This window comes from Danio rerio, chromosome 18 (genome assembly GCF_049306965.1).
Source record: "Danio rerio strain Tuebingen ecotype United States chromosome 18, GRCz12tu, whole genome shotgun sequence".
Taxonomy (NCBI): Eukaryota; Metazoa; Chordata; class Actinopteri; order Cypriniformes; family Danionidae; genus Danio; species Danio rerio.
In genome coordinates, this window is record NC_133193.1 from 53,942,501 (window position 1) to 53,957,228 (window position 14,728).

Below are 14,728 nucleotides of genomic sequence, written 5' to 3' on the forward strand. Positions count from 1 at the left end.
ATTTATTTATTAAGTTTCCTTCCAGGTCAGGATCTCTTGACTCTTTTTCACCTCTCACACTCCTCTGTGTCTGTTCATCATGCTGAGTTTGTGTTTTTGATCATTAATTGAATGTATTGATTGATATTGTAATATTAATGAATGAGTTGTGTCTTGGTTGTGTGTTTTTGTCTCTGTCAGGCCAACCTGAGGAGGTTCATGGACTGCATCCTGCATCGTCAGCTGGAGAAAGTGTCCAGAATGCTGGATAAAGGACTGGACCCCAATTACCAGGACTCTGAGAGCGGAGGTACAGCACAGAGAAACACCGAGCTGTCCTGCATCACACAGCGGTCCTGCACGTGCTTCACTGCTTCATTTCCTCTGTCGTTTCCTCCTGTATGTGTCTTCATCACAGTGAGCACATCTTACTAACACTGTGCCATGCCCTCACTGCGCTGATGATTTCTGCAGTGTGTATGAGACGGATCTGCTGTGTGGAGGTGTGTGGTGATGTGCAGTGGTGTGTGTTGTGTGTTTCAGAGGCTCCGCTGACGTTGGCGGTGCAGATGGAGAGTATGGTGGAGTTTATTAAAGCGCTGAGGAACGGAGGAGCTCATCTGGACTTCAGGGCTAAAGACGGCATGACGGCTCTGCATAAAGCAGCCTGCGCTAAAAACCAGGACGCGCTCAAGGTGCACGAGAATAGAGTCTTCAGATTAACACACACCTCTTGCTTTGTTTGCTGGGGTTTGGCTGTAAAGTTAGATTTGATGCAGACTTTAAACACAGCTGATGCAGAACTCGTGATCAAGCACACCGAGACTGAGCGTCTGTTTACGGTGGGTGTTTCCCTGCTTCAGACGCTGCTGGATCTCGGAGCGTCTCCAAACTCTAAGGACAGTCGTGGTCTGACGGCTCTGTACCACACAGTGACGGCCGGTGGAGAGACACACTGCTGTGAGCTGCTGCTGGACGCCAACACTGCTCTCTGCTGCCAGGACGAGAACGGCTGGCAGGAGACACACCAGGTCAACACACACACACACACACACACACATGCACATACGCACATATCAGTGCTCAACCACGTGCACACACACACATGCACACAAGTTCATGCACACATAATTGCACATACATACTACACACACAAATGCATGTACACATGCACATTGACACAAGTACACACACACACACACACACACACACACACATCACATACAAATATGCACATGTGCAAACACAGATATACACTCGATGCACACACACATGCGCATGTTATATGTGTGCATGTGTGTTTAGGCATATGTGTGTGTGTATTTTCTGACAGGCGTGTCGTCATGGTTACGTCGAGCACCTGGAGCATCTGCTGTGTTACGGAGCAGACATGAGCGCGCAGAACGCTTCAGGAAACACACCTCTGCACATCTGCGCACTCTACAACCAGGTGTGTGTTCGGCAACATTACAACTTTTGCACATGTTCAGCTTATTTAACCCAAACAAGAGGAATCACACACACTGCATGATGTTATTTTAATTCACTACTGACCTAAAGAAGATATTGCACATATGAGATGTTCACATGTAGCCACACACACACTTAATTCTTAAAGGGACAGTACACACAAGCAGGAAAATTCTGTCATCATTTAGTCACACTTTACTAGTTTTAAACCACTTTGAGTTTCCTTCCTCTGTTCAACACAAAGGAAGATATTTAGAGAAATGTTGGAAACCTGTAACCATTGACTTCCATTTGTTTTTTTCTACTATGGAAGTCAATAGTTACCGGTTTTTAGCATTCTTCAAAATGTCTCCTTCCTGTGCTCAACAGAAGGAAGACTCTCCCTTTAACAGTGTGTTGAATGCTGCGCTCTGCCTCTGCGCAGGAGAAGTGTGCTCATGTGCTGCTGCTCAGAGGAGCTGATAAAGACATGAAGAACTACAGCAGCCAGAGCCCCTTTCAGGTAAAGCAGCACACACACACACACACACACACACACACACACGTTCACAGAGGACACTGATGTGTGTGAAACTCACTCCTCTACAGTCAGAATGGAGCAGATCTGCTCTTGTGTTGTGTTGATATAAAAATAGCATGAAATAGACATGTGGGATGGGCTCGGTCCAGTGTGCTGGCTGCTGATTGGATGTTGAAGTGTGGGCGTGGCTTTTGAAAGGAGGAGAGTGTGAATGAGACAGTGATGCAAGTGTAATGTGTGTGTGTGTGTGTGTGTGTGTGTGTGTGTGTGTGTGTGTGTGTGTGTGTGCGTGTGTGTGTGTGCGTGTGTGTAGTCCAAATATCTCAAAATTCTTAACTCAGCATTTTCTAGACAAGCACAGCTTATAGTGTTGAGTTCAGGAATAATGAGTCAGATTGAGGAGAGATTTAATTAAATCAGCAGAATAATCTGACACTGTGTGAAGTTGCATATTCTTGTTTTCCCCTTTGGAATTTGATTATTTTGGTTCCACTTTTTTCACTTAATTTTGTCTCTAAAACAGGAGAATATTGTTCATAATGTTGTGCTTGTGTAGAAAATGCTGACTGAGTGAAGAATTGTATGATATATAGACTAAAACGATGCAAAAACTCTGAGAAAAGCAGTTTTTCAGTGTGTGTGTGTGTTTATGCCTGTATGTTTATGTGTGTATGTGTGCGTCTGTTTGTGTGTGTGTGTGTTTGTGTGTGTGTGTGCGTGTGTGTGTGTGTGTGTGTGCGTGTGTGTGTGTGTGTGTGTGTGTGTGTGTGTGTGTGTGTGCGTGTGTGTGTGTGTGTTTGTGTGTGTGTTTGTGTGTGTGTGTGTGTGTGTGTGTGTGTGTGTGTGTGTGTGTGATCCAGTAGTTTGTGGATGAACTGTGATTAAAGGCTACAGATGGTGAGGTACAAATCTCCTGTGGAAGTCCTCTTAGGATTACAGCAGAAACACGCATGTGCAGATCCACTCAGACAAGCACATTAGAAGAAACTGAGCAGAATGACAATAATCACCTCAAGGAGACGTTAAAGCTCCCCGCTCCTCCATTCATCTGCTGTAGTGCGGCTGTTCCACTCTGTTCTTATAATAGTTGTTCATAAATCAAAGCTTATTTTGGTATGTTTTGGAGGAAATTCCACGTCATAATTTAGTATTTAATTTAAAGTGCATTAATCTCTGATTCATTGTGAAATCAGGTCTGAGTGGTTTAGTGTGCAGGTTTCAGTATTGGTGTACTGTTTATTCTTGTTGAGTGTTGAGTGCAGTCTGACAGAGAAACCGTTATGAAACATTAATCTTAATCTTGTGTCGTTCAGTGATATCATCTGACCTGATACACTCATGATAACCGGACTCTGTACACACACACACACACACACACACACACACACACACACACACACACACACTCACACACACACACACACACACTCTGCTGCTGATTGATGGGTTCAGGTGAGGTAAACATGTTCAGACTTTAGGAGAGCGTAACTAAGAGTTCTGTCTGATTGTGATCTGATAACTTCAGTCAGCCATTTATTTGATATGAGTATCCTTCACAATGCAAGAAGGTCGCTGGTTCGAATCTCGGCTGGGTCAGTTGGTGTCTCTGTGTGGAGTTTGCATGTTCTCCCCGTGTTGGCGTGGGTTTCCTCCGGGTGCTCCGGTTTCCCCCACAGTCCAAACACATGCGCTATAGGGGAACTGATCAACTACACTGGCTGTAGTGTATGAGTGTGTGTGTGGGAATGAGTGTGTATGGGTGTTTCCCAGTACTGGGTTGCAGCTGGAAGGGCATCTGCTGTGTAAAACATATGCTGGAATAGTCGGTGGTTCATTCCACTGTGGCAACCAATGATTAAAAAAGGGTCTAAGCTAAAGGAGAATGAATGAATGAATTTGAACTGAGTGTGTGTGTGTGTGTGTGCGTGTGTGTGTGTGTGTGTGTGTGTGTGTGTGTGTGTGTGCGCGCATGTGTGTGCGTTCGTGCGCACGTGTGTGTGTTGAATATAGAGCACTCCTCATCTCAGGCGGGTGTGTGCTGTACAGTAACGTGACTGTAAATACACTGAATGAGCTGCACTCTCGTGGGTTTCCCGTCTGCTGGTGTTTCAGGTTGCTTTAATCTCTGGGAATTTCGAGTTGGCGGAGCTCATCAAGAACCACAGAGACCCTGAACCAGGTAAGAACAAACCCAAAGCCAGCTGTTGATCCCTACTCACAGCAGTGTGTACTAGCAAATAGGGCACGTCTTAATGTGAAAGAAGCAGTGAACTAATCCAGGAACTGCAGGATTAAGACTGATTCCAGAATCCAGACACAGCTCAGCTCAAGAGATCTGCGCCGCTGCATCTGAAGGACAGAAGAGTTACAGACGCACAGCTTTACCACAACATTACACCACTCGCTCACATCAACAATACTACCGTAACTTAACTTAGTAAATATTGTAGTGTTTTTGAGCCATACTATAGTAAATTAATCTGGCGGCCAATTCTACAGTTGCTATGGTAACACAACAACTACAGTAATGGATCTGTTGTGGTGATTCTACAGTTGCTATGGTAACACAACAACTACAGTAACTGATCTGCTGTGGTGATTCTACAGTTGCTATGGTAACACAACAACTACAGTAATTGATCTGCTGTGGTGATTCTACAGTTGCTATGGTAACACAACAACTACAGTAATCAATCTATTGTGGTGATTCTACAGTTGCTATGGTAACACAACAACTACAGTAATCAATCTATTGTGGTGATTCTACAGTTGCTATGGTAACAACAATTACAGTGATCTGTTGTGGTGATTTTACAGTCGCTATGGTAACACAACAGCTACAGTAATTGATCTGTTGTGGTGATTCTACAGTTGCTATGGTAACAACAATTACAGTGATCTGTTGTGGTGATTCTACTGTTGCTATGGTAACACAAAAGCTACAATAATTGGTCTGTTGTGGTGATTCTACAGTTGCTATGGTAACTTAACAAATATAGTAATATATCGGTTGTGTTGATTGTACAGTTGCTATGATAATAACTATAGTAATATAAACAAATGACCCATACTGTACTATAGGACATATTACACTACAATACTCCACAGTTCACTATGGTAAACATTTAGTAGTAGTAGCTGGAGCATTGATTTACACAGCGTAGTAAATAATAGAACACATCAGATGTCCATGTGTGTTTTGTGGAGGACAGTATATATGCTGTATTGCCGTGAGTTCAGCAGTATAGTTTTCTCTTTAAATGCTAAAGCAGCGTGGAGTGAGAGCTGGATTATGGCCTTCACATAAATAAATCAATCAAAAGGAACAGAAATAAATATCTGAGGAGGCATAATCCGTGATTGTTTCCCGGAGCGGCCCACAGCTGTCCTGCAGACTAAATGAAAAAAAGCCGCAAGTGGCGACAGCAGTGGATTATGAGCTCATCATCTTCAGCGCAGCATCAGACGCTCCGCAGACGCTCGCTGGAGCCGCAGCTCATGCTCGGGGATGGGATGTAGCAGAGACGGCCATGGGTTCTGCCTGCTGCACGGCGGAGAGAGGTGTGTGTTTCTCCCACTCTCAATCCAGCACCACAGGCCTGCAAACACTCTCCTGCAGAGGTCGGTCCGCTCCGCTCCGCTTATGATGCTGCTACAATTGCTGGAGTTTTCCTCTCGTTTCGGTCCAAATACCTCAACATTCTGAAATCAAGAAACATTTTCTAGACCAGAACTGAGTAGTGTTGTTTTCAGAATAACGGCTGAGTTTTCTTTAAACTGAGCTCAGTAATCTGCAGTGGGGGAAGTCAAGTAATCCAGTTTCTCCTTTTCACATAAGATTACTCCGTTTACTCCATTGGCAGATTATTGAGCTTGTTTAAGGAAAAACTCTGTTTATTCACATTATTTTTGTGCTTGTCTAGAAAATGCTTCTTGATTTTAGTGTTTTTGTAGATATTTGGAGCAGAGACTAGATGAACACTGGAAGTTAGAGTGTGTTTTGCAGTGTCCAGCACTTTATTGTGTGTGCTCTGTGCTCCAGAATGCAGGTTGTGTGTTTTGTCATGTTGACTTTAACATTTCTCTTTTGCTGTCTTTGATTCTGCAAAGCTGATAATTATGGAAATCTGCATTTGTGTTGATGTTGCATTGGTCGCCTGCATTAGAGGAGGCAGCAGCAGTGCTGTGAAGAGTCTGTGTTACTGTCTTCCATCCTTTAATAGTAACTGATGAACATCTACTCTGTGCCCGTGTGCAGAGTGCTATTCTGCCAATGATTTGACACTGTTTTGCTTTGGTTCACATTTACTTCATGCACGAGAGAGCAGGCTGTGTGCAGGTTTTGTGTTTCGACTGGTTTGACTTTAATCTTTTTTATTCAGTTCTGTCTGTGTGCATCATGCGTAGATTCGCTGGGTCATTTGAGTCGTCAGCCATCTTTGATTGTGTAAAGCTGAAAATATGGAAGTGTGCATTTACGGTGCTGCTCTACAGGAATGTTTGATTTGTCGAATACTTTAGTGGAAATCAACAACACCAGCAGTGCTGTGAAGAGTTTCTGATTCAGTTGATGTTCATGTTCATGTTAGTTACTGCATTGTGTTCAATTCAATTCACCTTATTTGTACAGCGCTTTCACAATGTAGATTGGGTCAAAGCAGCTTCACATAAATAATCATAGTAAATTGGAACAGTGTAGTTCAGTTTTTAGTGTTTCAGTTCAGTTCAGCTCAGTTCGGTGTGGTTTAATAATCTCTATTGAGGGTCTAGACACTGAAGAGCAAATCAATGGATGCGCAGCTCTACAGAACCCAAACCATGCAAACCAGCGGCGACAGCGGAGAGGGCAAAACTTCACCAATTGGCGAAAGTGAAAAAAAAAACCTTATGATTATGCCATAGTAACTTCACAAAATCTACTCTGTCCCTTTGACTGCCCCTTTTCCAAACGGTTGACCATGATTTTACTGTTTTAAATAACAGCTCATGCACACAGCATTGTTGGCTCACAAAAATAAATCAAACAAATATAACCCTGTTGCTCTACTACACTGGAAAAAACAACGGGAAAACTTGTTGAATGAGAATCTGTAATATGTCCAGTAGTGGAGGCCAGCTAGTGAAGAGCTGTGCAGGTAAAGCTCACTCCTCTGACCTCTAAAGCTGCTCTAGCGACAGATGCTCGGGGCCATGGTCTTTAGCCTCCTTGATAGAGCAACCGACTCCCATGCGGAAGGTTGCTGGTTTGATTCCAGCTCGGAGCAGGTTGGGTGGTGTAGGACCGGCGGGGTTACATCATGCCAGACTTTTAAAAAATAAAGGTTAGGCTTAAGGTTTTCTTTTCAATTTTTTTTATAAATGTGGTCTTCAGCTTCATATTTTCAGATTTTTCATATGGATTAATTCCGGTATTTTACCAAAAACTGACACCTCAACCAATAGGCATGGGCCGGTGTAAGATTCTGATGGTATGATTTACTTACTTTATTTACTTATGAACTTTAGATGTAAATATGACAGTTTCACAGTATCACAGTATTGTGTTTGCTGATCTAAATATTTTCTTTTAAAAGTCTGGGTAAAAAACTAAAACCTTTTCCCCTGTAAACACACTATATTTTATCTTGAGCATCTTTGGATATTTCGTCTGCTGGAGATACTGTCGTCCTAAAAAAAATGTGTACGATTTGCTCATCCCCCAATGATGGTTGGGTTTGGGGTGGGGTCAGGTGCCACGCCTCCTTTTTAAAATCGTACAATTTCGTACAACTGAACTCGTAAGATTTTGTACGAATTAGCCACTAAACTGGCAAAACGTAAAATGCTCATGTTTCCTCGTGAGATCAGGCTGGATGTGCTGAAAAAATGCATTAGGGTTAAGAAATGCAACCCAAGCATGTTTATTTCTTGGTGGGCTAGTTAAAGGGCTGTGCATGCATGAAGGTCAAAGACAGAAGAGCAGCGCAGCTGTAAATCTAGTTTGAATGACTGTTCCTCACTTGTTTCTCAGATGTTTGAGCTGTGAGAGTTTGATCTGCAGTTTTCTGCTGCTTCAGTAATCTTCATCTGGCACTTTATCCTTGTTTACTGTGCTCCAGGACGCAGGGTGTGTGCAGGCTTTAAATGTTGACTTTCAGAACTTCTTCTGTTAAATTCAGTCTGTGTGCAGCATAGTTCTGCATGGTGGTCATTTCCATCTGTGTGCATGGTGTGTCATCAGCCATCTCTGATTCTGCACAGCTGTAAATCTGCATGTGTGGTGATGCTGTAGAATAATGCTGCATATGTCGACTACAGTAGTGCAAAGCAACAGTAATGTAGCTGATGTTAGTTACTGCATCGTGCAGTCTGTTACTCTGTGCAGGTGTGGATGTTGAAGACATGAAGCTTACATGAAGTTTTAATCTTTTAAATATGGTGGCTCAGTGGTGTCACACTGTGGCCTCACAGTAAGAAGGTCTCTGGTTTGAGCCTCAGCTGGGTCAGTTGGTGTTTCTGTGTGGAGTTTGCATGTTCTCCTCGTGTTGGTGTGGGTTTCCTCCGGGTGCTCCGGTTTCCCCCACAATCCAAACACATGCGCTATAGGGGAACTGATCAACTACACTGGCCGTAGTGTATGAGTGTGTGTGTGTGTGTGTGTATGGGTGTTTCCCAGTGATGAATTGCAGCTGGAAGGGCATCCACTGTGTAAAACATGCTGGAATAGTTGGTGGTTCATTCTGTGGCGACCCCTGATGAATAAAGGGACTAAGCTGAAGGAGGATGAATGAATGAATGAGTGTTTTAAATCCTTCATTTCTGTTATTGATTTGCAATAAAGTGTTAGTTTTGTAGATTCAGTGTCCAAAAATCTTGCAATATTCAGAAATATAAGCATATGTTGACCTACTGAAAGGCACAGTTTGACCGCACAACACCCAGGACTGATCATCTGAATTATTGCTCATGATTTGAAACACAATCCCAGATAACAGCAGCACTTATTCTCTGATATATTTGAGTAAGAGCGCTCTCTCACTTTTCTGTTTTGCTGGTGATGAGTGATGACATTTTGGAGCATTAGAGTAGTGTTAGAGTGTGTGTGTGTGTGTGTGTAATGTGAGAAATGTGTGTGTGTGTGTGTAATGTGCATAGACTGACAGAAGCATCAACACACACTGAAGCACACACACACCTGACCAGCGCTCACAACACACACACTGCTGATTTACAGCTGTCAATATGCTCTTACATATGCATCTGTAGCTCCGCCCTCTTCAGAAAAGAGCACAATCTCATTTGAATTTAAAGCGACAGTCACCAAAACACCACAATTAGGATCAAAGCCTGAAAGGGTCAGTTTCAGAGAGCTGGAGAACATTATCTGTGTGCTGTTCTCAACTCAAACACACACACACACACACACACACACACACACACACACACACACTAGAGACATAGAGACCCATTTACAGCTTGTACATGTGTGCAGAACAGCAGATCTGACAGTGTGTTCAGTGTGTGTTTAGTAGATGAATAGAGATGTTACATGTGTGTGTGTGTGTGTGTGTGTGTGTGTGTGTGTCTGTGTGTGTTTGTGTGTGTGATTGTGCTGGACAGATGGAGATGCTGCGGCCACTGCTGTGTGTGTGTGTGTGTGTGTGTGTGTGTGTGTGTGTGTGTGTTTCTGCTGTTCTTCAGTCTCTGTAAACTCGCACAGAGGATTTTCTGCAGATTTTCATTGATCCCACTCCTGATCCTGTGTTCTTGAGAAAACACTGATTGCTCCAAGCGTTACGTAACACACAGATTTCCCTCAAAATCCTGCGCTGTGTGTGTGTGTTCACCATGTGGAGGATAGAGCAGACAGTGGAGGCGTCAGAAACACACACACATCTGAAACACACTCCTCAAACACTGCAGTTGCAGTCAGAAGTATTCACCCCTCTGTTTAATTTTTGTCATCCACATCTTGCTTATGGTTGTGCAAATGTTAGTACTTTAAAACATCGGTGTCTGGCAAAAACTAGTTTACCATAGTTTACCATGAAAGTGTACAAAATACTGTAATTTACCATAAAGTTTAGACGTGTTTAACATTTTTACTGTATTGTAATGCTTGCATTTTGGCAACCACCGCTGTCATTTATTACTGTCAGTTTCACAGATGTTTTTAAATGTTTTTTTAAACAAGTCTCTGATCATTTATGATGCATGTTACAAAATAAAATATATATACAATAAAAAATATATAAAATTTTATATACATATAAAAATAATAATCAGTGTTGCGAGTCATTATTAGTTACAAAATAACTGTGATTCATTTTAAGTCATTTAATTACAATTACATACAAAACACTTGTACCAAACTATTCCACTCACTGGAAACCAGAGTTAAATCCTGAGGACATTTACTCTGTAGGGTGTTCTGTCACTTTAAGATTCTTGTGTGCGGTGGGTTTTCATTTCTCTTATTGTTGAGAACGTAGAGGTGCTGTGTGTGCTTCTGTTCAGCTTCAGTTCTACAGGTTTAGTCTGATTTCTGAAGATCAGTTTCTGTAGGTGTTGTGTTACCATAGCAACTGTAGAGTCACCACAACAGATCAGTCACTGTAGTTGTTGTGTTACCATAGCAACTGTAGAATCACCACAACAGATCAATTACTGTAGTTGTTGTGTTGTTACCATAGCGACTGTAGAATCACCACAACAGATCAATTACTGTAGTTGTTTTGTTGTTACCATAGCAACTGTAGAATCACAACAAATGAACTCCGGTACTTTGGTGTAGTATGGTTCAAAGACATCACAGTCTTTTGATGAAATACTAAAAATAAACTCAGTGAACATTAAATCTGTTTCTTACCCCAAAATGGATAAAAACACATTGAAAAGTTGTGAGATTTGTTTGCTTGTTTGTTTGTTTGTTTGTTTGTTTGCTTGTTTGTTTGTTTGTTTGTTTGTTTGTTTGTTTGTTTGGCCACAGTCCATCTCAGTTGTCTTTTATCCTTCAGAAGATGAGTTTGTTGTGAGCTGAATGTCAGCTCTTGTTTCAGTTTGTGTGTTAGTGTACTGCAGCTGTACTGTCGCTCTGCTCATGTTTGTTGTGTGTATGTTTGTCCTCTGCACTAGCATTAGTGAAGTACTGTGAAGATGAGAGAGCCGGAGCACACACTGCCAAAGAGTTCATAGCCAACCAGTTAATGTGCATTTGAGTTTTCTCATGTCATGTGTGAAAGTTGTTTTAATCCTTTTTATAAATGATGTCTTGGTGATTTTAGCAGATAAAAAATTATATATATATATATACACACACACACACACACACACACATGGCCATCCAGTCTTCTGAAACTAGTTTTAAAATACATTTTAGCATGCTGTAAACCTGACTCCAGATGATGGAGCTCATATTAAGCAGATGAGCACTGATCTGCCTATAGTGTGTGGAGAAAAATGACGCCTTCCAGCCTAATGCAACACAAGAGCTGGCTGCTGTCCATTCCACTTAATATAATATTACTGTTATTGAATATCAATTACTAAATGATAAATAAATGATCATGAAGACTGAAGTACTGTACACTCATCTGCAGGCAGTTATAATCTTGACTGAGCTGAATAGTAATGCAGACACATGCTCTGTCATCAGTTTAATAATCATTGTACAGGTTGAACATTACACCGGAGCTTTTCATTATGCTTCTCCTATTCTACAATATGAACAGCGTCTGTATAGATCATACTGTCAGTACTGCCATTTACAGTTTCATTCCTTCCATTACAGTACTGCATGCACTCATTTATTTTTGTTTTAATTATAATTGTCAGATTATTTTAATACTGTTTTTTCTAGTTTGCTTTATAATATTGTGTTCATTTGTTTATATCAATAATAATATGTTTGATTTATTATTTTAATCTTATTATTTTATACATTTTTAGGTTTTTGTTAACTTTTGTGTTGTTTTAACACCTTCAACTCTCCTGCAGGCCTGCACTGTATAATATACTGGATGGAGCATGGTGAACGCGGTGTTGTTGACATTACTTATAATCTGACATTAGGCTTTCTTTGTGTCCAAACACTGATGATGAAGACTATAAAGGGATTCATAACTAACATGATGAAGAACAGACATGTGAAACCGGAGGATTAAAACTAGAATATGAGCTGAAGGAACTGATTTAAAGGGGCAGTTCACCCCAAATTCAACATTTCCTCGTCATTTCTTCACTCTTGAGTGCTTCTCAACCTTTATGAGTTCCATCTGTTAAACACAAATGAAGATACTCAGCAGAATGCTGGAAAAGCAGACATTGAGCAGGAGTTAGAACATCTCTGTAGTCTTCAGAATATCTTTGTTTGTGGATGAGGAACTGACGACAGACTTTAGAGAAGCCTCCAGCTGCAGATGGGTGCAGATGCAAGCTGAGAGTGCCTGCAATGGTTCTAATGGCAACCCCTTAACCCCGCCCCTAACCCCGCCCATCACAGTGACATCACCAGCTGTATTGAGTGCATGTATGTGAGGTTGCATGTCTGAGTCTGCGTGTCTTGGCTGGATACTCCTGCATTTACAGTACAGGGGGAACTGTGCCTTTACTGACTGATGTGATTCCTTATGCTCATCATCTCTCTGTGTCTGTGTGTGTGTGTGTGTGTGTGTGTGTGTGTGTGTGTGTGTGTGTGTGTGTGTTTGTGTGTGTGTTTCTGTGTGTCAGTGGGTCTCTCAGACACCCCGTCAGCCTCCCGTGGTCGCCGGCCCCTGCCCCGCAGCGGTGTGTGTATGTCCCGGTCTCTACTGCGCTCCAGCAGTGACATCAATGTCCCGGAGCGCACCGTGAGCCCAGAGCTGCAGCAGATGCAGAGAGACGCGGGCGCACGCATGCGCATGATGATGATGACCAGCGGACGCAGCGGCAGGATGAAGAGCAACAGCAGATCACTGTCCGTCAGCCTGGAGGACGAGCACAGCAGCAGCACCACGCTCAAATGGTGCGACTCACACACACACGAACACACACACACACAGCAGTACTGTCAAATGGTGCGACTCACGAACACACACACACACACACACACACAGCAGTACTGTCAAATGGTGCGACTCACGAACACACACACACACACACACACACACACACACACACAGCAGTACTGTCAAATGATGTGACTCACACACACACACACACACACACACACAGCAGTACTGTCAAATGGTGCAACTCACTCAAACACACGCATGCAAGCACAACTACAGCGACACCATCAAATGGTGCGACTTACACATGCAAAGCAAGACTGTTAAATGGTGCGACTCACACACTCACACACACAACTCAGTATTGTCAAATGGTGCAACACACTCAAACACACACACACACACATGCAAGCAAGCACAACTACAGTGCAACCGTTAAATGGTGCGACTTACACATGCACAACAGCACTGTCAAATGATGCAACTCACTCACTGTGTAATTCTGTGTGGAGTTTGCATGTTCTCCCCGTGTTGGTGTGGGTTTCCTCCGGGTGCTCCGGTTTCCCCCACAGTCCAAACACATGCGCTATAGGGGAACTGATCAACTACACTGGCTGTAGTGTATGAGTGTGTGTGTATATGAGTGTGTATGGGTGTTTCCCAGTACTGGGTTGCAGCTAGAAGGGCATCCACTGTGTAAAACATAGGCTGGAATAGTTGGCGGTTCATTCATAAGCCAAAGCAAAATAAATGAATGAATGATTCTAGGGGTGTTTAATGAATAGATTATTAAGCTAATGAACAATTTCTGGAGATTATTTTCATTTTCCTCCGCCACACACACACACACACACACACACACACACACACACACACACACACACACACACACACACACACACACACACACAGACACACACACACACACACACACACACACACACACACACACACACACACACACACTATGTAGATATCAGAGAACAGAGAGCACACTCACTCATTTTGGCAGTAATGTTATACACGTGTATTTCTTTAATGTTCTCTACATCACACAAATCAACTTACTGTGACTGTGAGTGTGTGTTCATCATGCGGTGTGTGTGTGTGTGTGTGTGTTTGTTTGTGCAGTCCTAACGGGCGTGTGTGTGTGCCGAGCAGCAGGAGGAAGCTCTACAGCGCCACCTCTGGTCGTCATGTGCTGCTGGTGCGCTCCTGTCTGCCACACGCTGGAGGAGGAGAGAACAGCAGCCTGCACCGCAACGGCCGGGTCAGAGGTCAGACAACAACAACAGCATACAGTAATCCACAGCATCACTGCTGACACGACACTGCTCTGCCCGACAGAGGAGGAACAGCAAACAGTTAACCTTCCTGTTGATGAAGAGTGACCCAGGCAGCATTTTAACAGCAGACAAGCCCTAAACAATGCTCTGTCTTCAGGTCTGGTGACGTCTAAATGACCCCGACCCTTTCATGACGGCTGAACACGTTTAGGGAACAATTCAATTTCAGTCAGCAGCTGTAAAACCTCTGAATGCTGTCCTGCTAAACACTCTTACACTCCTGCAGCTGCTTTATCATGACACACACCCCCCCTCTCTTTACTGTAGTGAGAGTCGAGTGTTGTCTACTGAGTGAACACTGCTGTAATACTGCACACTGATGAGGGAACACACAAACATGCACAGTGATCAGCTTCTTTCCTCACGCTGAATAGATCAGAGGATGCGTTTTAAATTGATCTGCTTGAAACCTCCCCGTGTGTGTGTGTGTGTGTGTGTGTGTGTGT

At 42.9% G+C, this 14,728-nt stretch overlaps 1 protein-coding gene across 8 annotated transcripts in view; it reads left to right on the top strand.

Annotated features, from left to right (window-relative positions):
* Positions 1 to 14,728, top strand: part of shank2a (SH3 and multiple ankyrin repeat domains 2a) — a 70,047-nt gene that overhangs the window by 41,205 nt on the left and 14,114 nt on the right. For 3 of the 8 annotated variants that reach the window (XM_068214978.2, XM_073929759.1, XM_068214977.2), the window contains 8 exons: positions 181 to 289; positions 523 to 674; positions 843 to 1,010; positions 1,313 to 1,429; positions 1,874 to 1,951; positions 4,082 to 4,148; positions 12,677 to 12,950; positions 14,068 to 14,213. In XM_068214978.2, the coding sequence (XP_068071079.1) occupies positions 181 to 289; positions 523 to 674; positions 843 to 1,010; positions 1,313 to 1,429; positions 1,874 to 1,951; positions 4,082 to 4,148; positions 12,677 to 12,950; positions 14,068 to 14,213 (1,111 nt within the window). Of the gene's footprint in view, positions 1 to 180; positions 290 to 522; positions 675 to 842; positions 1,011 to 1,312; positions 1,430 to 1,818; positions 1,952 to 4,081; positions 4,149 to 5,043; positions 5,591 to 12,676; positions 12,951 to 14,067; positions 14,214 to 14,728 lie in introns of those variants that run through there. The other 5 variants (XM_073929763.1, XM_073929764.1, XM_073929760.1 and 2 more) reach the window with 4 other exon arrangements.